Source organism: Amblyomma americanum, chromosome 9 (assembly GCF_052857255.1).
Source record: "Amblyomma americanum isolate KBUSLIRL-KWMA chromosome 9, ASM5285725v1, whole genome shotgun sequence".
NCBI classification, from domain to species: Eukaryota; Metazoa; Arthropoda; class Arachnida; order Ixodida; family Ixodidae; genus Amblyomma; species Amblyomma americanum.
In genome coordinates, this window is record NC_135505.1 from 39,476,798 (window position 1) to 39,499,142 (window position 22,345).

A 22,345-nucleotide genomic window follows, 5' to 3' on the forward strand; every position below is an offset into this window, starting at 1 on the left:
TGTTCGGTAGGGCTTCTGCCTCGGCGCAGCGGGATAGGTAGTCGGTCGCAATGTTGATCCACTTATTCCAGACGTGACTTTGGAAAAGGACAAAGCAAATCCATGCCGATCTGCTGAAAGGGCCTTGAGGAAGTTTCAACAGGGTTCAGAAATCCTGCTGGTCGTGTGGGAGGGGTCCTTCGTCGCTGACATTCTCGGCAGGTTTTCACATAATGTGCGACATTGGCAGACAGTCGAGGCCAGTAATACTTGCCTTGAGGGTGCGAGTAAACCGAAGATGTCCAGCTGTCGGTTCGTCTTGTGAAGCGTGTAGAACTTCTTCGCGGAGACAAGCAGGTACAATCAGGAGGTAGGCTGTTTTGCTCGCTGCGAAGCTTTTCTTCACAAGGACATCATTCTGCACACAGAAGGAAGACAGTCCTCGCTTGAATAAACCGGTGGATGAAGAAACCTTCTTACCTTCCAGGCACTCGATGAGGCGTCGTAGGTCGGGGTGCGAGCATTGCTGCTGAGCAAAAGAGCTGTGGCTGATGCGTCCCAGGAAGGCGGCCTCATAGTCGTCCGGCGGCGGTGTATCTACAGGGGCTAGTGAGAGGCAATCGGCGTCAGAATTTTTGTGTCCTGACTTGTAAACGACGGTGACATCAAACTCCTGGAGACGCAGACTCTATCGAGCGAGGCGACCCGAGGGGTCCTTCAAATTGGCAAGCCAGCACAGTGCGTGGTGATCGCTGACCACCTTGAATGGTCATCCGTACAGGTAGGGGCAGAATTTCGAGGTAGCGCAAATGATGGAAAGGCACTCCTTCTGAGTTGTCGATTAGTCAGCCTCAACCTTGGAAAGGGAACGGCTGGCATATGCGATGACTTTCTCCAGCCCGTAGATTTTTTGAACGATTACGGCGCCTAGGCCCACGCTGCTTGCGTCGGTATGAACTTCAGTATCGGCGTTTTCATCAAAATGCGCGAGGATCTGTGGGAATTGTCAACGGCACTGAAGTTCTTTGAAGGCTTCTGCTTGCAGCGCTTTCCATTTAAAAGGCACGTCTGCCTTCGTGAGCTGGGTCAGGGGCTCGGCGATGCGCGAAAAGTCTTGCACAAATCGTCGGTAATATGCCCACAGTCCGTGGAATCGGCGCACTGCTTTCTTATCGGCCGGCGGTGGAGACTGTTCATAGCAGCTGTTTTCTGAGGATCTGGGCGTACTCCCTCTTTGCTAACGATGTGGTCTAGAAACAGCAGCTCTTCATAGGCAAAGTGGCACTTCTCTGCGTTAAAGGTTAGGCCAGACGACTTGACGGCGTCTAGTACGGTTCGAAGTCTTTTGAGGTGCTCTTCAAAGTTCGAGGCGAAGACAACGTCTTCATCTACATATACTAGACAAATTTTCCACTTCGAAAAAAGGCTGTGCTAAAAATGCATTTCGAACGCCTTTATTAATTTCGTATTTATTTTGGATTTTTTTTGTCTCTATGCTTAAAGTGCAATACAAGTGCTTTCTAAGTATGTTAGGAGTAGTTTTCTGAACATTCCTACAATTGCATCAAAAATGAATTTTTTGTCCGCTTAGCATATTTATTACGCATTAAAAATGTGCTTAAAATACACATAAATACATTAAAAATATGCTAAAATTATACAATTAATACATTAAAATTATGCCAGAAATATATATTAAATGAATTACACTACATTTAAAGTACAGTAAACATATAGGATGAATACATTCAAAATATATTCACCTCGGCTCGGCTTAACAGAACGTGCACTTGTCGGATTAACCGGATAATACTGATAAATGTTGTCAACCGCAGAAGTAATGACTGAACTGAATATAAGCATCAGGAGATAGACAATCCCAGATAAAACGCGTTGTCATTAAGAAGTAAATGCCAGTGCAAGGTCACGTGACGAGACCTGAACGTGAAAGATGTCGCCACGCAGAAAATGCCGACGGATAGTGACGTCAGCAAACACGAACTCCTCTGACAAGCATAATACTTCGCGTGGCTTATATTTCCTTCGAGAGAGGACACATTATGCTGTCCGGTGAGGCGCTTTTTTGCGGAAAGACTGTGGGCCCCCAAATTGTCGCACAAGCGTCGGAGTGGTTGCTTTGCAATCTGCGGTCTGTCTAAAACCGAAGTGCTACTCGTAAGTTGCGTCAGGCGTTGGTCAGGAGTAGAACTGTTCGCGAACAAATAGATGAGCGTCTGTGGGAGCCGGTCGGCCCTGCCAGTCGGGGTCCTTTTCGCTGACATGCTCGGGCCCGGAGGTATGCATGGCGCTCATGCCGGTACAGTGCTATCACGATGTCCACACTTCATTTACATAAGTGGTGATTGCCTTTCGGCTAGAAGTTAACATAAATGAATGAACGAAAAGGGACAGTTTTCACTGTTCCCGGAAACGTGATTTCGAGAACTAGGTTGTTCCACGGCAGCTTGAAGTGTGCTGCAAATATGCTGACGCGGACTGCCCATTTGTTAAAGTTGACGTATACTATGCACGAATTAATTTCACATTTACGAAAGGACACTTTATATGCATTGCCAACATGTCATTTCCCGATACGCGATTTCGAGCACTAACTGTTCAACGGCAGCTTGAAGTGTACTGCAAATACGTTTACGCGGAGACCTGATTAGTTAGAACTGAAGTGTACTTTGGACGAATTAATATCGTATTTGTGAAAGTACACTTTCAATACATTGTCAACATGCAAAGACCATTTCTCGAAGCGCGATTTTGAGCATTACAATGTACAACGGCAGATAAAAGTGTGCTTAAAATATGTTTAAAACGACTGCCCGTTTGTTAAAATTGATGTTTACTTGAGATGAATTCATTTCATTTTTACGAAAGTACACCTTTATTACACTGCCAAGATGCTAAAACCGCATCTATATTTTCTGACGTGTTTGAAACGGGCTCAAAGCCTTCTTTAAGTGACGTATACTTCGAATGCATTAATGTAACATTTAAGGAAGTACATATTTAATATAATGACAAGATGCTAAAACCGAATTGCTATTTTTTTCACGCGTATGAAACGTGCTCGAAACATGATTTAAGTGACGTATACTTCGAATGCATTAATTTCATATTTACGAAAGTACTTTTAGTATATTGACAAGGTGCTAAAACCGCATTCATATTTTTCGCGTATTTGAAACGTACTCTAAACATGCTTGAAGTGACGTATACTTCGAATGCATGAATTTAATATTTACGGAAGTACACTTTTAATATATTGACAAGATGCTAAAACATAATTCATATTTTTTCGCGTATTTGAAACGTACTCAAAACATGCTTTAGGTGACGTATACTTCGAATGCAATAATTCCATATTTACCAAAGTACACTTTTTAATATATAGACAAGATGTAAAACCGCATTCATAATTTTTCACGTATTTAAAACGTGCTCGAAAAAGGCTTTAGGTGGCCTATACTTCTAATGCATTAATTTCATATTTTCCAATGTACACTTTCAATATACTGAAAAGAAGCTAAAATCACATTCATATTTTTTCACGTATTTGAAATGTGCTCCAAGCATGCTTTAAGGACGTCTTCTTGGAAAATTTTAAGAATATATTTCGAATACCAAGCATATAAAACTTCAGGAACGTATTTCCGGCATATTTTTAGTGCATTCATGAATAAAAAATATGTTTAAAATACTTTATAAATATCCCGAAGTATATTCCAAACGTGTTAAATTTCGCTCTCAAAACTCAAAAGCGCCCAGCCGGAGTTATGAATGCTAGCTGCCTTCTCGCGATCTCTTTCGTCGCCCCAATTTTCCAGTAGCCGTTCTTGAGGGCAATCGATGAGAAATATTGCAAAAGGGTATTAGTCTGGGCTAGTCGGTGCATTTCGCAGCAAAACGTAGAGCGCAAATAGACCAGACTAAAGGAGCGGACAGACACAGGTGCGGTAATACCTCATGCACATAAGTTATCGCACAACTTGAAAAGGATAGCCGGGAAGCGGGTGTGCGAGTCGTTTTTTCCGCTCCTAACAAATTAAGGCGCCTGTGCAAGAAAGTCAACTGTGAAAGACCGCCACCTGCCGATTGTGAAAAGAACCGTGAATTCCGTTATGTTCCGTGCCGAAAAAATGTAGTGTAAAATATTGAGCTATCTTCTGGACTATGCTACATCGGCCAAACCGGGAGATGCGTGAATGACCACTTAAGAGAACATGAACGCTCCTGGGCACCACCCCCTTAATCTTGCCTTATATTCGCTTGAGTGCAAATGCACCCCACCTTTCAATACGACAACAATTTTGCACAGGCATAGAGACCAGTGAACGAGGGAAATAGTTGAAGCGTTCCTGATTCTGTTGTGACTTTCGTCAGCTGCGCAGCGAATGTTCCATTCATCACCGAGTAATCGGCTCCTGTGTCGACCAGAGCGGTAACTTTTCGGCCGTCGATAGTCACTTCTAAGTCGGATGTCCTGGCTCTTGTATTGCAATTCGCCCTCGGCGTTTGTCACGGATCTCTCCAGAGAACACTCGGACCGAAAGAATGGACTAGGCGATGGGTGTACCCACACAAACGCACATTTATACACCCTACGTGACACACACACTAGAACACAAAACTAACAAAACTAACACAACACACAAAGGCTATAAATACACACGACCCGGGCACACTACTACCAGCGTCTACTACTAGCGTTCTACTATTCGTGGTGGGCGTTCGTGCTCACGGCTGGTTCGGTGCGGCTGCGGCGTTGTATGGATCCCGTGGCCGACGTCGAGGCGGCGTTCGGCGTGCTTGGGCTGGCGTCGCTGGCTGTGTCGTACAAGCTCCCGGTCCAAGCGCCCGTGGAGGTGATGCCGATGTTGTTGGCGTTGGGGCACCACCCGGATGAGTGGCAACAGCGCTGGAGACACTCCTAGCCGTAGCAGGTGGTAGCGTCCTCTATTGACTCCCCGGAACGGGCTCAGGCACGGCAGGAAGTCCACGAGGCGATGTCGTAGAACGCGAGCTCACCGGAGTAGTAGCCGGCGTCTCTCTCTTCCAGCCGATGTGTCCCTGACCTTCCGGAGCCTCCGCTTCTCTGCTGTCCCCCCCCCCGGACCTCGCTCTCACTCGCCATTTTATAGCCTCGGTGTTCTTCTTCTTCTTCTTCACCCCAGGTATATGGCACATACCCACACGGGGGGATTGGCCAAGGTGTAGTTGAATAAACAAAGAAATTTCCATGGAAGATGACAAAATTGTAGCACCAATCGTGAATTTTGAAAAATAAATGAATAAAAACAACAGAACAATATTGACAGTTAAATAACAGGCAGCATTTTGGTGAAAAAAGAAGAGCTCGTAGAACTTTAAAAGAATTAGCACATCAACGTACCAGTTGAAATTATGTAATCGTGGAGAAACCCACAAATAGAACCCAATGCAAATCCCTTGGCGTTCGCACCAAACGATAATAATACTGGCAATGATAAAGGGAGCCCTAACCTGGAGAGAGGGAGCTCCAGATAAATCTTTCTCTGAAGTGCGAACTTTGGGCAGTAGAGGAGAAAATGGTCTAAAGATTCAACTTTCCCACATGCGTCACATAGGTTCGTCGGTGTCAACCCGCATCTTAAAATCAGTTGCTGGGCGAGTTGGTACTTCATGCTTACATTCACAGCGCAAAGACAAACACGGAATTGAGGGGAGACACCACAAAGCGCCGACTTCAACAACGTTTATTGCTGCGCGCAGCGACTACATATAGCATACAGCGGGCATGCGCAGCAACGAAAAGGAAAGTCATGTGAGACTGGTAGCAGCGCCAACCCGCAAAGGAAACACATCATTACAGGCACAAGGAAGACAACATAAAGCTAAAACCTAAAACTCAGGACACAAACAAGAACAAAAACCATGATACCCTAGTTGGAAATTCCTAAGACCCGACGTTCTTCACCACTTAACACCGAAGGGGTGCTGACACAATAATCTCCTTTTTCTGCAATCTCACCAGCCTCTGCTATCTTCCTGGCAGTTTTGCTGACATACTTATGAAGGACTGTTTTTCCCAAAAAAGGACCACGTTCCTTACACTGTTGGCAATCACGGCAGTGTATGCCTAGATGACAGGATGCCCCGACGACACTATTGCTGTGTTCCATGAGCCTCTCGTTTAGACATCTGCCAGTTTGGCCAACGTAGGATCGGCCGCAGGGCAAAGGTATAGAGTACACACCGTTTTTCGCGCACTCTACAAAAGGTGGCCTGTGCCTTGCAGTGCAGGAATCGCTGCCAGTAATGGTGTAATTTACCCTCTTGCACAGTTTCGACAGCTTCTCTGGTACGGAAAACACCACATGCACACCTGCTCTTTTCCATATTTTTTTGAGCTGGTTGGCGATGTTGTGCATGTACGGTAGTACCGCCACATTTTTCTTCCCATTTGTGTCAGTCCCAACGGTGTCCGGCACTACTTCCCTGCTTTCTTTGAGCATGTTCTCGGCAACCGATAACAAGAGTGAACACGGGTAGCCAGAGCCGCTCAACCGGGTCACCTGGCTAGAAAACGCATAATCCAGTCGATGCTCGCATGATTTCGTAAGAGCACTGAAAAAGCAAGATTTTACAATAGCCCGTTTGACTAGTTTTGAGTGGGCTGAACCAAAAGGAAGGACAGGTTTGTTTCTTTGCGGTTCATAAGCCCAACACACATGGTCAGCAGAAAAATAAATGCCCAGATCAAGAAATCTGATGAATTCGTTCACAGCCTCTTCATGCGTCAGGATTAGTGGATCAAGGCATTCGGAAAACATATCAAGGATACTGAACATGCTAGCCTGATTGGACATATCCTGTGAGCTGGTAAAAACGAGAAAATCAACATATCTGAAAATGCCCGCAACACTGGAACCTTCACTTCTGCGTTTAAACTCTCGGTCCCGCTCCGCTAGAAAAATGTCGCTCAAAACAGGAGCAACGCAAGAGCCAATGCATATTCCGTTCTTTTTTCTTCAGAAGTATGTCAGCAAAACTGCCAGGGACATTGCACAGGCTGGTGAGATTGCAGAAAAAGGAGAATATTGTGTCAGCACCTTTTCGTTCTTATTTTTGTTCTTGTTTGCGTCCTGACATTTAGGTTTAGCTTTATGTTGTCTTCCTTGTACCTGTGATGATGTGTTTCCTTTGCGGGTTTTCGCTGCTACCAGTCTCACATGACTTTCCTTTTCGTTGCTGCGCATGCCCGCCGTATGCTATATGTAGTCGCTGCGCGCAGCAATAAACGTTGTTGAAGTCGGCGCTTTGTGGTGTCTCCCCTCAAGTCCGTGTTTGTCTTTGCGCTGTGTAGGTAAGCATGAAGTACCAACTCGCCCAGCAACTGATTTTCAGCAAGTTCATTTTTTCTCAGTGTTCTGTCTCTCTCAGTGACCAATGTCGCATTGTATCTTTGGTAGCAGTGGCCTCGTGCAAGGCCAGGTCACTCGGTGTCTGCATTCGCCACAGGATAACCCCTCCCGATCTTGTGGCACCGTTCGGAGTGTTGGCACCGCCGAATAGCCATAGCGTTAGGATGTGCAAACTCATGCGCTCGGAATGGCAGCGACAAGCCCGTCTTCTCAAAGAACATCTTCGGCTATAGGCTCCGTACAGTCAAGTTTGGTCACGATCCTTGCGCCACCTAGCGCCGCTCCAGTGAGTCTGTGGGCCGGCTGAATGGAAGCTCCGCCGCCGCGCTCAGCTGCACCGGCTGCACGCTTTCAGTCGCGTTGCAACGATGGCAAGCAGTAGTAGTGGCGGTGGCCTCGGCAAAAAAAATGCGAAAAGAAAAAGCAGTTGTCGGTATTGCTGCGTGAAGGATTGCCATAGCCGCGAAGGACAGTTTGGCATTAAGCTGTACAGATTTCCAGGTAGGCCGTACGAAAGAGATCGACGAAAGAAGTGGATCACGGCAGTGCGGAGAATCAAGTAAGTTCTTTGTCGCATTTAACACCAGTCTTAGCGTCTTTTCAACATAGTACGTTTAGCAGTTTCATACCGCGAGTGGTAATTTTAAATGTGAACGCCTCGCCGCGCTCCGGGCGGTGAAGTTTGCGGAAATTTTGTTCGAACCTCGTGCATATGTACCTACGCATACGTGTCATTCTCATCGCGGATATATCACCGCGCTTAACTTTCTATGGCGTTTGTCCGCGCTGCATTTCTTCGATTGTACTTCTTTAGTCGCGCCTACGTACAAACTTCCTCTCATGTATGTACATACTGCACTTGCCTAGGAACGTGAGTACGGCGCACTGGGTTGGGTACGGAAGAAGTTATCGCGCATGCACATTCGCTAGGAGTGCGGTTGGCTCATGTGTCAAAGCTATTTTGGGCCCTGCAAATGGCGAAAAGTGTGGCAAACATGATAGAGCGTGCCGGTAGAACTTTTATGCGGTGTACGCAGACCACTTCTCCGTAGTGTAAACAACTTGTGTTCTGTAAAATTGCAGGCGAATTAGGGAAACATTATGCATGTATTGTCTGCCTCCGCCCTCTGTGGGTTGAGGATTTTGTGGTGTAAACAATGCTGTGTCGTCTTTTTCAGCCTGGCCGAAGGTTCCGAGTGGGTGCCGAATGAGAGGACAAGAATATGCTCTAAGCATTTCGTCAACGGAGAGAAGAGTACGATCGCATCGCATCCAGGGTACTACCCAACCATATTCCCGGATGCATACAGGGTCAGCCACGTCGATGCTACTAAGCAGCTTCCACGATATGAAAGGTATGAAATGTCTTTTAGCACTGTGAACCACCTATAAGAATTCAATATTTGAACTACTGTGTGCAATTCTAAGTTCAATTAGTCTGCAGAATTTGAATGCAGCTGGTAATTTTCATTATGTAACGTTCAGAAGAAGGACCACAAGGAGAATATAAAATTTCGAATCTTTCATATGCTTCAGGTTGCATAGGATGAGGAGGGCTAGGGCATCGTCTGCCTGAGTAATGCCAAAGCAGGCATCTGCCACTGTTAGCGAAAAAGACACGGCATCAAGCACTGAAGAAGACACCTCTGAAACGGATCCCCTGAATTAAGAGCCATCCAACCTGGAGGTACTTTGCATGGCTGTTGACGCTGCACAAAAAGACGAGGTAAGCAACCGGGATGGCCATGGAACAATGACGCTGCCATTCTTTATTTTGATGCAAAGCCGTCTCTGTGTACATGTTACATGCAGAGTTTAAGTGTGAAATTTCAGCAGTTTACTGCCTGCTCTCGTTGCTGTGAATTAAAGTGTTTAAAGTCTAATTTATGTATATGCATCTCACTGCAGTGCAGGTGACATAGCTGTCCAGTTTTATGACTGATACCTGTTTTTTCTTTTCTACGCAGTCTTGCCAAGCCGACGACATTGCAAGATGTTCTATCACATTTTCGGTGTTCCTGTGTACGACACGAGGCAATGAGGCGTGCACTCAAGTCAACCACAAAATTGTTCGCGACGCCGAAGTACAGTGCAAGCCTGCAGTGGTTTCCCACCAGTCTGGTAGAGACAGCAGGACAGCTTGCTTCACAGGATACGACAGTGTCCAAGCATGTGCAGCTGCCATGAAGGATCTGTGTGGCGTGTCTCCCGACATATATGCCCTCCTGCTTAGCATAATGCCCCGTTCTGCTGAGCGAACTTCTGATGTGCCAATAACCGATAGGCTTGTGCTGTTTTTGATGAAGCTTAAACTTGGGATCACTTATACCTCTGTCACACGGGACGCTGAATGTCATTCGCAGCGAATGACATTCACAACGAATGTCATTGCCTGCTGGCGTTCCCGTTCTACACGGGTACACAAAACGGCATTTGCAAATGATGGCGATGTCCATCGGCTAACTGCTATGATAGCAGAACGTTACAAATCATGTTTTTCATACACATATTTTATGTTTATTGCTAGTATCACACTGTTACACATTATTAAACTGTTTAAAACTTTTTTGCAACGCCTTGCGGCAGCAATAGTCAACAAGCAATCCACTGAAATATCCAAAGCAAGACAGGCTCAAAGCCGCTCACGATCCCTCCCGTACATGCCGCCCGCCCTTCCTCCCGCTGTGGGCACTATGGAGGGCTGCGAAATTGGTGCCGAATTCTTGACAGTCGCTGATGAGCAACAGTGCAAGCGAACATTGCTTGTTCACACGCCTTCTGCTGGGCTGGCGAAGCTGCAGAGTTGTTTTCCATTGCGAGCACTGAAGGCAAATGGAGTGACGACCACGCTACTCAGGCAAGATGGAGAACGGTTTGTAAACAAACGCGGCCGTCTCTACAGTAACTGGCGGCGACTGGGAACAAGAGTGTAGTTGCGCAAATCGCTTCAAATACCTTATTTTACATGAAAAGATGATTCAAAAGCTCATTGCAGCAATTAAAATAAAGTTTTCTTTGAATACGTCTTGTTCTCACTAATCAGTTTTGTAATTTTTCGCCAAGCCGCTGTCGTCGAGATTACACAGGTCGCGCGTGCATGAGTTCGGGAAACTCATTCAATGGGCGAATGTCGTTAGCTGTGAATGTCATTGACTGTGCCCGTGTAGCAGCGAAAAAAACGCCATTCAAACGTAATAATGCAAAAAAGACGAACTGCGCAACAAGAACACGGACGAAAGGGAGGCAGACACACACTAACGCAGTGTGTGTCTGCCTCCCTTTCGTCCGTGTTCTTGTTGCGCAGTTCGTCTTTTTTGCATTATGATCAACCAACTAGCCCGACAAGTCCTGTTCAAACGTAATGCCATTCGCTGCGAATGACATTCAACGTCCCGTGTGACAGGGGTATTACTCATCTCTTGCAGTGTTTTTCTGCGTGTCCAGGAACACAGTCTCTCGTCATTTTAAGAGTGTTCTTAAAATACTTAGCATTGCCACGCAGAAGTGGATATATCGCCCTCCTGATCATGTCATTAGGCAGACAATGCCAAATTGCCTTAAACTTCACTACCAGGACTGCTCGATGATAATTGATTGTACAGAAGTCCGTACAGAACAACCGTACACTGTACAGCAACAGCGTGTGCTGTATTCACATTACAAAGGAGGATATACTCTGAAATTCCTTGTTGGAATCACGCCATGTGGTGCAGTCTGCTTCTGCTCAAAGGCATACGGAGGCAGGTGTTCAGATTCCTTTATTACAGTGGATTCTGGGTTTCTAGACCTAGTGCAACCAGGCGATGTTGTGATGGCCGATAAGGGGTTTCCGGGTATAAAGGCAGGCCTTGAAGAGGTACGGGCTGTATTAGTGATGCCCCCATTTTTGCAAGGTCAGGACCAATTTTCTGAAAGTGAGGTGCATGAGACGTACCAAATTGCACAGGTGCGAATTCATGTGGAAAGAATTATCCAGCGCATAAAGATGTTCAACATCCTCAACACACGCATACCCACAGAGCTGATTGCAGTGATGAGCGACGTATTTCATGTCTGCTGCGTCTTGGCAAATCTCCAGCCGGCTATTATAAGCTCCGAACAGTGAGGTTTGAAGTGCTGCACCATCTACAATCAGCAGACCTACGCTATATTCTCATTTCCACACATCTTTTTATTCAAACGAAAGGTTAATCACACTCTCGTGGACTTGACAAGGGTGGGGAGCAGCCACGTAAAGTAAAATTCCTCCAGTGCTCGCACAGCGGAACATAGGAAGTCATCGTCTTTCTCTACAATGATGGTGATGTTTTGTTGTTATGAATAAACAAAAAAAAACATTCATTGAGATTACACATATATATTAACAGTTGCACCTGTGTGTAATACGGTGACTTGCAAGGAGCGTCAATTTGCCATTCTTGTACTTAATGTACGGCACAAATGTAACCCGTCTTGAAAACGGGCACTTTATCTCTAAAAGGCAAACACCCTTTGCCGTTTCAAAGAGCCCGTCAGGGCTTCCGCAAAGCCACGGCTGGGCTGTATGGACCACAAGTCCAGTATGGAAAAAGAAATAATATTTTTCTGAAGCAAATGAAAAGAGAAAAAGTACTTTTCTGAAGTGTATGTCCCACAAGTACACAATTAATATAAATAATGCAAACGCAGACATGAAAGTGCAATGGTCATGTGCAAATATGAAAGCAATGAGGCTACCAAATGTGAAATCACAAATTTTTAAGTCAAGCAGGTTGTACACATGTAGCTTACCTCTCACACATCGGCACAAACTTTCTCCTCAAAGTTCTTGCGTGCCACTGGCTCCATTTTCATGCCTGAAAAGTAACTTTCAGTCAGCCCAACGTGCGATGTTGTGATATTGGAAAACGTACCATATGATGAGGCCGCAGAGCAAAACCCTCGACGATGCAGAATTATCTTCAAGAGGTCTTGAGGAGGCTTCCTTGTTCTCAGTATCATGTGTGCTTGCGAACAAGTTATTCTTACCCCCGAATGCAGAAATGTAACTTGGCTCGAACTTAACTTCCATCGGTCTCAAGTGAGCTCCATCGTGTTTCATAAACCGAACTCGGCTTGAAGTGCGACTTGCAACCGGCTTGGCTCGATCCTAGTTCGGTCCAACTTCAAGTCGGCTGAGGAGCTTGCTTGAAGCCGACTTCGTTGTATTTTCCAACATGGCCACCTACCGATCGGACGTCGCACGGAGGGTAGCTGCGTTCGAGTTCGCTTGCCACGCCATGGACGTAGCATTTTCTGAGGCCCATTCGTTGCCGAAGATTCCACGGCCAGCGCTACGTGATCGGGGGAACCCCATGGAACTCTACGACGACGAGCAGTTCCTCGCCCGCTATCGGTTCTCCAAGAACGCCGTGCGGGAGCTGCTGACCATGTTGCCCCTGCGTGAAAGTCCCGACAACAGGGGACAGCCTGTGCCTCCGATGCTGCAGCTGCTCCTGGCTTTGAGGTTTTACGGGGCCGGCACTTTCCAAACCGTCACCGGGGATCTGGTGCGGATTTCGCAGCCCACGGTGTGCCGCGCAGTTGGCAAGGTCACTTTGCTGATTGCCAAGCACCTGCGCCCGATGCTGGTGCAGTTTCCAGCCGCCTCGCAGTTTGGAAAGCTGATGCGGGACTTTTACGACATCGCTGAATTCCCTGGTGTGACCGGCTGCATAGATTGCACGCATGTCCGCATCAACAGCCCGGGTAACGCAGATGCGGAAGTCTACCGAAACCGCAAAGGCTATTTCTCCATCAATGTGCAGGTGAGCAATGAAAATTGAAGTTCTCTGAACAGTTACGACTGTTCAGCTCATGCGTATTCGTTCGCGTAGTGGACGTATTGTCATTTTATTTATTTCACCGCGGTGCTACGAACGTACAATCACAAGATTACTTGCCCGAAAGACGGGCTCGATCCCGGCCGCGGTGGTCACATTTCGATGGAGGCGAAACGCTAGGGGCCCGTGTACTGTGCGACGTCGGTGCACGCTGAAAAACCCCAGGTGGTCAAAATTTCCGGAGCCCTTCACTACGGCCTCCTTCGTAGCTTGACTTTGGGAACTCCTAAAACCTAAAACCAAACAAGCATGCTTGCGTCGAGCGCTGACAGATAGCGAAATGTGTCTCTTTGGAATATGCGATCGAGGCCCACAAATTTCTTTTAAAGCCAGTACTGCTTTATAATGTAGCTTCGTTCTCCATGCTCCGTGAAGAGTATGCCACTGCATTCTAGGCGCTATAGCAGCACGCAATCACTGTCTGTCGTGTCTCTCTCTCTTTTTTTTTGCTCCCTTGCGCTCGAGAGCGGGTTTCACGCTTGTTCAAGAACTGCGCGTTCTCAAAGATAGGCTATTGTGTCAACAGTTGCATTACGAGTTGAAGAAGTAGAAGGTGCCGTATGTCGCCCTGCCTTTGCTGATTGGTCTTTTTGTTTGTTTGGTGCAGGCTGTTAGCGGACCCGAATTGCAATTTTTTAACATTGTTGCCGACTGGCCAGGCTCTGTGCATGACAGTCGGATATTCGACAATTCCCGCCTGCGGGTGCTCTACGAGGAGGGTCGGGTGCCTGGAGTGCTGCTGGGAGACGCTGGCTATGCATGCCAGCCTTTCCTGATGACACCGCTGTCAGACCCTGGCCCGGCAAATTCACCGCAAGGAAGGTTAGTTAATATGTTTCCAATGACAGTGCATGACAAAGTGGACAAAGCTTGACCACACTTTCGAGCTGTGGCATTAAATCAATGCAATATTCTTTTACGCATGCAGGTACAAGAAAGCCCACATGAAGACACGGAATGTGGTCGAAAGGACATTCGGTGTCTGGAAGCGCCGCTTCCCTTGTCTGGATATGGGGCTCCAGCACAAGCCGAAACAAGCTGCAGTTATCATAACAGCTTGTGCAGCCCTGCAGAACTTTGCATGCTTAATGAAGGAGCCGCAGCCTCCTATTCAAAGCGCTCCCAATCAGGGCACTCCACCGACTCGCACCAGCACGACAGCAGCAAGGCGGCCACAGTACCTTCCACCTGTTGATGCTGTCAGCGACAGCCTGTCAGGAATGCAGGCACGACGGGTGCTCATCCAGAAGAGCTTCATATAAGTAAGAAATGCACAGTCCTCAACACTGTACCATGCATTTTGAATCAAGTATGTTTATAATCCGCAGTTGCTCATGCTACCCGTATCCCAACTTCTCTGCAGGAGCTAAAGAAATTTTAGAGTAATGGGAATGACTGGCAGCAGTTCGAGCGGCAGGATGAAGAGGTTGGCGAAGTGCAGCGGTGGATCCTGAGTGGCTCCTGAGAGTGTGCTCATCATGACGCGCTTTGATCTACGACCACAGACCTGCACTGCGGATACACCCCTTTACACCAGAATTTTTTCTCAGCTTTGGAACCTTTTATGTTGTGAGCTTGTTGCGCTAACAAGCTGCTACTCTTGTACTTCTAGGTCCTGCATTTGTTGCTATAGTGTTCTATTCCAAATGCTATTTTTCAAAAATGCTGTATTGATCTTGCAGGAGGCGAATACCAGAAAAGATCTTGTTGAACCTGCTGCTGAGGGCCTTAATGGCGCTCAGTTCATTTGTCTTAAGAGCTGCTGCCTTGGCGGCTTTGCTTACACACATGTGAAAAATTCCCAGATTTGGTGAAGTACAACAGTCAGGCCTTAGGTGGTGCAGTCACGGGGCTTGTGCACCTTTCCACAGAGCGAACATTTGTGTGGCTGCTTTGGTAGCGGCATGGAATTATGGTTCCTCACAGCAGGTAGTTCTGCTACTTCGTCTTTTCTTCTTTCCCCCGGCTTGCAGTTTAAGCTTCGGCTCTTGCATGTTTTCTATGTATTGAGTATATTTTTGTTTTTATGTCACAATTGTAATGACGAAGAAGTGCCCACATGGCAGCGGGACTGCTCTCGGCGAGCGCGTGCTTCCGGTTGGTGCTGCTGGAACCGTTGACTGTGAACGCCGTTCAGTGCTTTATGCCGTGCTTTGTGCCCGAAAAACCCATTGCAAGTGGTGGAGGTGTGCTCTGACCCCGTCCTGGAGCTGAGAAACGGCACTGTTGCAACCGAAATGTGACCAGAACGCTCCAACCGAGATTCACACGGATGCTAGTGGCATCGGCATTGGTGCTGTGCTTGCACAACGGAAGCCTGGATTTCATGAATATGCTGTCGCCTGTGCCAACCGCACGCTGTCTAAGGCCAAGATCAATTACTCCGTGTCCGGAAAAGAATGTTTGTGGCCATCTTGTGGGCAATAACTAAATTTACACCATACCTCTGTATACCTTTGTACACCTTTCTATTAAAGTACATTCGCTTGTGCCTTGACTGCCAACGCCGCAAGTGACCACCGCAGCACTTTTCCGGACCATTGCAGCCCTTACTTTGCCCTGCCCGTCCGTTTGATCGTGTGGGCATCGACCTTTATGGGCCTCTGCCGCCTGGTCATGGTAGTACATAGAGCTCCTGTAACAGTTGCTAAAGGCTGTACAATCTGTCTGCGAGCAGTTGCACTCAATATTCATTGTACTCTAGCCACATGCACCTGGTGTTTGTTAGGCGCCTTGCTTTGCATGGCTGAACACTACGTCTTAAAGTGAGTCATCATGAGCCAACACTTTAGTCAAGATCATTGTGTGCAGGCACTGCTGACGTTTGGAAAGTTCTTGCTGCTGCAGTCATGGTGGACTACTGAAAGATAACTTTTATGACCCCAGTAGTCTTTGCAACATTTTGTTTTGTGGTTCAATTAATGGTTTGCGATATGACTTGGTAGTTACTTCTAGCTTGCAAGTGCTGTAGTGAAATCTTTCACATGCAAACACGTAGACTAGCAGTTCTTTTGATTTGTACCTGCAGGTACTGGTTGGCTGTCGCAGCTTAAACTTTGCATTTAGCCGGCCTTCTTGGAGCAGTACCGATTCCATTTATCGAGAACTGGCATGTTTTAAAATTGTTACATGGTTTGGCGGGGTTCGAAATAGCAGAACGTGGGTGCCATCAGCAAGTGTTTTTGGACGCATGTTTCTTTAGTCTTTTTTTTTCCATGCCTAGTGCGGGTTGTCACAGGCATGTGCTGGCCATATTTTTGGAGCAATAGATTACTTCAGCAAAGTGGCAGGCTGTGGCATTTCATTGACTCAAGCTATGGGCCCATTTTGTAGACGGCATCGGAGGAACTGCATTCAAAGGTTTAAGGTTCTTGAGTAGGAGGCACTAGCTGCAAGTGTTTAGGTTAGGTGAGACAGCAAAGATAATGGAACGCGTAGAGAGCAGTGCTGGCCTTTGTGCATTTATGTAGTGTTGACTGCTGCGTGAGCCAAGATTGTTGAGACTTTTCATACATGGAAACTTTAACAATGTGGCCTACAATTTTTCCTACTGGTTGGTTTTGCCAGCCATGCCAGGGGAGGTTTTTCCTTCCAAGAGCAGCCAGATTTGTAGCATACAGCAATGCGTATTTCCATGAATAAATTGCTGCTTGCATACAAAGATCCACAAGCGCCATATAGGCATAACAGCAGGAGAAGTACCACGCAACCATCCTACCTGCCTCCTGCTATGCGATAGCTTGTCAGACTTGCATGCAAAGTGGTGATGGGGCTGTATGTTTGTTCCCAAGTCATGTGCTTAAAACCATACATGTGCAAATGAAGTGCAGTTATGTGGATTTGCCACATATTTGTGCAAGCATTCAGACAGCATTCCAGTTTCTTTAGTTGTAGGCACCGTTTACTCTGGTGCCTCTCGCAGCCTACAAAGCTGCTCGAGTTTTATTTGTTTTTCAATTTCCAATATTTCCAGTTCTAATTTTTTTTTTCTGGATGTCGAGAATTTTTTTTTCGTGCCGTTCGTCCAGAGTGCTTTTGTGGTCTTCCCTCATCAGCTTAAGACGCAGTTCGTGCTCTTCTCGCAGTAGAGCCGCTCTGAAGTCGTTTTCATCAGCGAGCGACTTTTCTAAAAGGGCCATCCGCCCTCTTGGAGCCCTGGCAGGTTCACCAGTGGCCACTGCTTCAGCAGTAGTGGAACCAGCGGCAGCTCCAGAAGCAACTGTAGCACTAATGCAGCCTGCTGCAGCTGTGCTTGAAGCATCAGCAGGTTGTGCAACAGGTTGCACAGCAGGAAAAAAGAGATTGCTCTCTTGCTCAATTGCTTCTGGAGTTGCCCCACTCCTACCAAGAGCCGCCACTGTTGACTGCGGCTGATCCATGAATGGAGTTTCCCACTCGTCTTCTGTAACAAAGAAAAGGTAAAAATTAGTTGCACAAACCTAAGCTAACAATACATTAGCTGTCTGACTCAACAGCACAGATTGTTAGGTCAAATGGTGAAGAGACATAACGAAAGCTTTATAATGTTCTTATCTAAGGCATCAGTTGCCCTTCTCAGCGCCAAATAGCTGCCTTTGTTTCTTGGGGCCCCAGTTTAGTTGTTCTGTTTTAATCTGCCATATTCCTCAGCTTTCACTCTGAAGTATGCCTGGTGACCTCACTTTATTTTTTCTGCTGATACTGTAGTGATAGTCACGCAGGCCACGAGTTTTTACACATGTGGTTATCCTCAAACTCTGCAGCTTTTTTGTTCTTTCAATGGGTTTCTTTTCAGTTTTAGTACATTTGCTAGTTTGCACTGGCGTGTGTCCCCTGACCCAGGGAGCCAGTTATACACCCTTCCTTTCCTCAAAATGATCGGCGTCTAGAATGTTGTCAATGCCAATGAACGCCGACAGCATTCACTTTGTACATCCTGGAGTAGCTGAGGTAATCCACTTTCAATTTTTTGCAAAGGTTTTCTTGTAATGCCTGCCTGCTTGCTTCGCCGCATATATGCGATACCAATGCTAAGGTGGGGCATACAAGAAAAGTGACAAATGCTGCAGCCTGAGCCACAGCCGATAATGGACGCATGTCCATTATCGGCTACAGTACAAAATAGCAGCTACAGTACAAAGCTGCTATTTCTCGTGTAGTCCTGAATCAGAAAATCTCTGAATACTGTTTCAGTGTTGTTGTGTTGTATCGGCAGTGCAATTCATATAGCTGGTATTGCAACCTCCTTTATGTTTATGTAATACAGTGCACTGTAAAAATAAACTGTGCACAAGTGACAATTGAGTCTTCTGTTATGCAAGAAGTTTTTACTGTTGACGCTACCTGCATAAATATTACTGCACAGTTTTATTGTGTGCACACTGCAGCCACTAGTGCTACTTTTCAGTCTGCACTAATAAGCATGCTTGTAGGCAACCTAATTCAGGGCTACAGAAAACACGCTTCGAGTGAAACCTCTGCATTGCAAAACTAACAATTTCCTTAAAACTAGCAGCCCAATTCAAAAAGGCTTTGAGCATTACACATAGGCAAGCTGCACCATTATTCACAAGAATGTTGTTACCTTATCCCTGGAGCACCATCATGTACAAGTACACAAAAATATGGAAATGTATGTAAAGGAGTGCATGTATAATGAAACTGCATTAAAGTTGGCATTTGTTTAAAGTGAGGCAGGAATGCCAAACAAGACTCAAAAACATCAGGTGAGAATGTCATAATGAATGCAGTTCAGGTTGCAGCACTGAATGCCCGCTCCCTCAGTGTCCGACGGTTAACCCTCCTTCCACTACAGAAACACACCATACCACTCACATGAATGTAGGCAGTCAAGACAAAATGCCTTCGGAGTGCTGTCCAACAACATGCAGCTTGGAGCAGGTCATCCTTTCGCACTGTCAACCAATGCAGCCTTTATCTGCACAAACATTCAGCCAACCACATGTACAGCAGCTTTCCACAGTGTTGTATAAATGAGATTTGTATAATTTGTTGTAGATGAACCCTACATTCCTCACAGCAGGTTCAAGGCAATATAAAAAATTGAAACACTGTCAATCGTGACAGTACACACAGTACACACAGTACACATCAAAGGAATATAAAGAGAGGAGTGCTGTTTTCCAACAACATGCGAAGTGCTTTACCTGAGTAATGGCATTCTGCATCGCCTGGCTCATCCACCATTGGCTGCAGCAGCCTTATCACAGGCAAACTTGCCACTGGTGGCAGGTCGATGCCCCCATCCGAGTCTGTGGCGTTGCCTGCCCTGGTCGAGATGTGGCTGGCAACAGCCATCACCTGCTCGCTCAGAGCGCTCACGTGGCATTTCGCTGGCCCTCCTCCTGAAAAGAAAAAAACAATCGCACACAGTGACGCTAGCCTTAATTTATAGACAATGTGCCATTGAAATATTTTGTTCATGAAGTGCCACACAAAAGCAACCAAAGGCATACCAATGCATGCAACTGCGTGTTGTTTTCGCTCCGTTTTTATGCCGAGGTAGGTAGCTGTATGTACAGCCTTCCGGATTTTTGATAGTACCAAGCGAAATTGCGCGGCAAGTTTCCTCATGAACGTGAAGATCGCTAGTGTGGACACCGTCTGAACTACGGTGCACCCAATTTGCGCTTCGCGGTGCGACAGTATGCGAAGGGTACCAACCCCGAGCAAAAGCGTGCGTTGTCTGTTCGCTGCTGGCCTGGCGCGAGCCCTCCGTCCCACTGCGCTGCCCGCTCATCGTCGTCTTCTATGTAGCAGAAATCGCATGCCTTCGTACTGACTTGAATGTAGTAAACATTCTATGTAGTTTTTAACAATTAAGGAGGCTGTACAGGATACTGCTCTTGCATTATTTACACGATTAACGCAGGTTGCACTTATCTGCGTTTGTAAATAAAGCAGTGTACACTACACCGAAAGGTTATTACGTGCCCATTTCCATGTTATCACATTGTTGCCAAAAACACTATGCATTCCAGTACATGCTGCTTACGCAGACCCAAGTAGAATAATCATGCCCTTAACCATGGCATACAAAGCATGCAGGAACAAGCATTTGTAAACGGCCTGCAAGCCGCGCTCACCTGTCTTGTGGCGATCTCTCTTTTTCGTCGCGTCCTCCCCCTTCGACTTCTGCTTCATATTAGCCCAGCATTTCTTGAGCTGATTGGGGTCCCGTCGGGTTACCCCGTGATGGCTGTTGAAGAGCCCGGCAACTTCCTTCCAGGTGGCATTCTTTTTTGCCAGCGACGACACGTCGGTTTTTTTGCACTCCAGCACATGCTGGTATGTCTTCATCAAACCCAGTAAGATTTCTTTTTCTTCGAAAGTAAAGCGAGGCGCTGGTCTCCGCTGGGAGCAGGAGTCGTCTTGCGATGATTGGAGCGACATTTTGCTGCCCGTGAGGTGAACACAGCGTGCAGGAGAGACTTGCCAGTACAACACGCGAGCAACAAAGAAAAAGCATGGAAAAAACTGGCTATGGCTCAACTAGAATTGGCTCAATGTGGGGCATGTTGCCAGACTGAAGCTTCAATCAAGCGGAAGCAGCGAGTATCGTTGAAATGTAGTTTTTATAGTCAGCAATTTTCCGCAGAAGTCACACCTAGTGCCTGTTTATGACTGCTGAACGAGATGCGTTGTTTTATAGGAGCAAAATGGGTGTTATTATAACAGATTGTTCAATACTCTCATCCCCAGACGAGCAATGCGCCCTCGCTTTCAAGCACGCGCTTAACTTGACGAAGCAAGTCAGGTTGAGCATCTATGAAACACGAAACCCAACTTGGCCGTTCTGAAGCCGCCTTGGTGCTTCGACTCGACTTGCCGAAGTTGAGTCGAAGCGCGAGCCAAGTTACATTTCTGCATTCGGGGGTTAATCTTCTTTCTCTGTGCCACCTGTTATAAATTTTAACAGGATAATTTGGAGATACGTTACATTGCAACTATCCAAGGTGACATATGAACAAGGAGGTGAAGCACCTACCTGTGATTATTAGCCTGCCCCTTTGTCAGTGCACATAGGTGCAGAGCACTTAAGCATTTTATGTTCTTGGTGTAGTACGCTGCCACTTCTGCTGGCATTTCTTCTTCGTACTCCTTTTTTTAATTAATATTTTTGGAAACTTTGTTGTTACCATTAAAGAGTGCAGAGCCTTTTTTTGGTTCTTGCAAAAGACACAAGAGTTTTTCTATTTCTTCTTCAAGTACTACTTTATGATATCTTGAAAGACTGTCTTGCATGCACTTTCATCATTTTCATTTTGTGCTTTCAAAATTCTAGACATTGGACATTGAATGTCGGGGAAGTGCTTTATCAGAAAGCTTGGGTCCAACGGTTTGGGAGGCTCTCCACCACCAACATGTGGGTGCTTGTTAGCTGAGAGAAAATATGCAGGTGCATTAGCTGAAACAAAGCTGGGGCATGCTTTGTGGAAACAGACTGAACAGCACAAGCATTATTGTCTTCTACCACTGCGTAACAAGCAATATGTTTCTTAACTAATGCCAAAATGTCGGGCAATACATAATAAAAATAGGTACTACATTTAACTTCCATTACTTCAGCAGTGAAATGCAATGCTTACCACCAAAGTTCTTCAATCGACGCTTTATCGTCCACACGGGCCTTTTTCGATGGACTTCCACACCTTTGCCTCTCAGATGTGCAGGAGATGTCGTCGTGCATGTTGACATGCAGCGCGACAGCCGCGCAGTGTTTGCAAGACCCTGCAGCGCCGTACCTGCAACTGCAAAGTCGAGCTTGCAGTTCGCGGTCATTCTTCTTTTTCTGCGGTGAACACAATGTAAATGCAACAGTTGACACAAACTATGACCGCCAAACTAGCCACCCAACAACATGAGAACGTTCGCACATGATTCCCGCATATTATGATTAATTACGTTCCCACCGCGCAATACCTTTACAAACCCTCCTAAGAGACTTGAAAAACTCCACTTTGTAAGGCAATCATATTCCTGAGAAGTGATGTTGCTTATTCGTGCACATGATAATGTCGCTGTAACAAGCCTCACGGAGATTTGAAAAGCGGTTCGCGAATCCACATGCTACGAGCGATACAAAACGTGCAC

General features: G+C 46.4%; 3 protein-coding genes across 4 annotated transcripts in view; 2 read left to right on the top strand and 1 right to left on the bottom strand.

Annotated features, from left to right (window-relative positions):
• Positions 1 to 11,567, top strand: part of LOC144105074 (uncharacterized) — a 34,013-nt gene extending 22,446 nt beyond the window's left edge. The window contains exons 3-6 of the mRNA XM_077638274.1: positions 8,259 to 8,262; positions 8,570 to 8,702; positions 9,359 to 9,724; positions 10,795 to 11,567. Coding sequence (XP_077494400.1) covers positions 8,259 to 8,262; positions 8,570 to 8,702; positions 9,359 to 9,724; positions 10,795 to 11,496 — 1,205 coding nt within the window. The 3' untranslated portion in view covers positions 11,497 to 11,567. The remainder of the gene's footprint in view (positions 1 to 8,258; positions 8,263 to 8,569; positions 8,703 to 9,358; positions 9,725 to 10,794) is intronic.
• Positions 1 to 22,345, top strand: part of LOC144103923 (uncharacterized) — a 397,175-nt gene that overhangs the window by 318,886 nt on the left and 55,944 nt on the right. The gene's annotated exons all lie outside the window — the stretch shown is intronic.
• LOC144103926 (myb/SANT-like DNA-binding domain-containing protein 3) lies at positions 17,608 to 21,112 on the bottom strand. 2 transcript variants are annotated; one of them, XR_013308376.1, is made up of 4 exons: positions 20,338 to 21,112; positions 19,399 to 19,596; positions 19,067 to 19,169; positions 17,608 to 17,654 (listed from the first exon to the last, which is right to left on the bottom strand). XR_013308376.1 is itself a non-coding variant. In XM_077636643.1 (3 exons), exons 1-3 carry the CDS (start codon positions 20,642 to 20,644, stop codon positions 19,150 to 19,152), a joined length of 525 nt encoding a protein of 174 aa, XP_077492769.1. In that variant the 5' UTR covers positions 20,645 to 21,112; the 3' UTR covers positions 18,913 to 19,149. The 2 variants fall into 2 exon arrangements, 1 of the variants encoding a protein (XP_077492769.1); XM_077636643.1 differs by lacking the exon at positions 17,608 to 17,654 and having other exon boundaries at positions 18,913 to 19,169.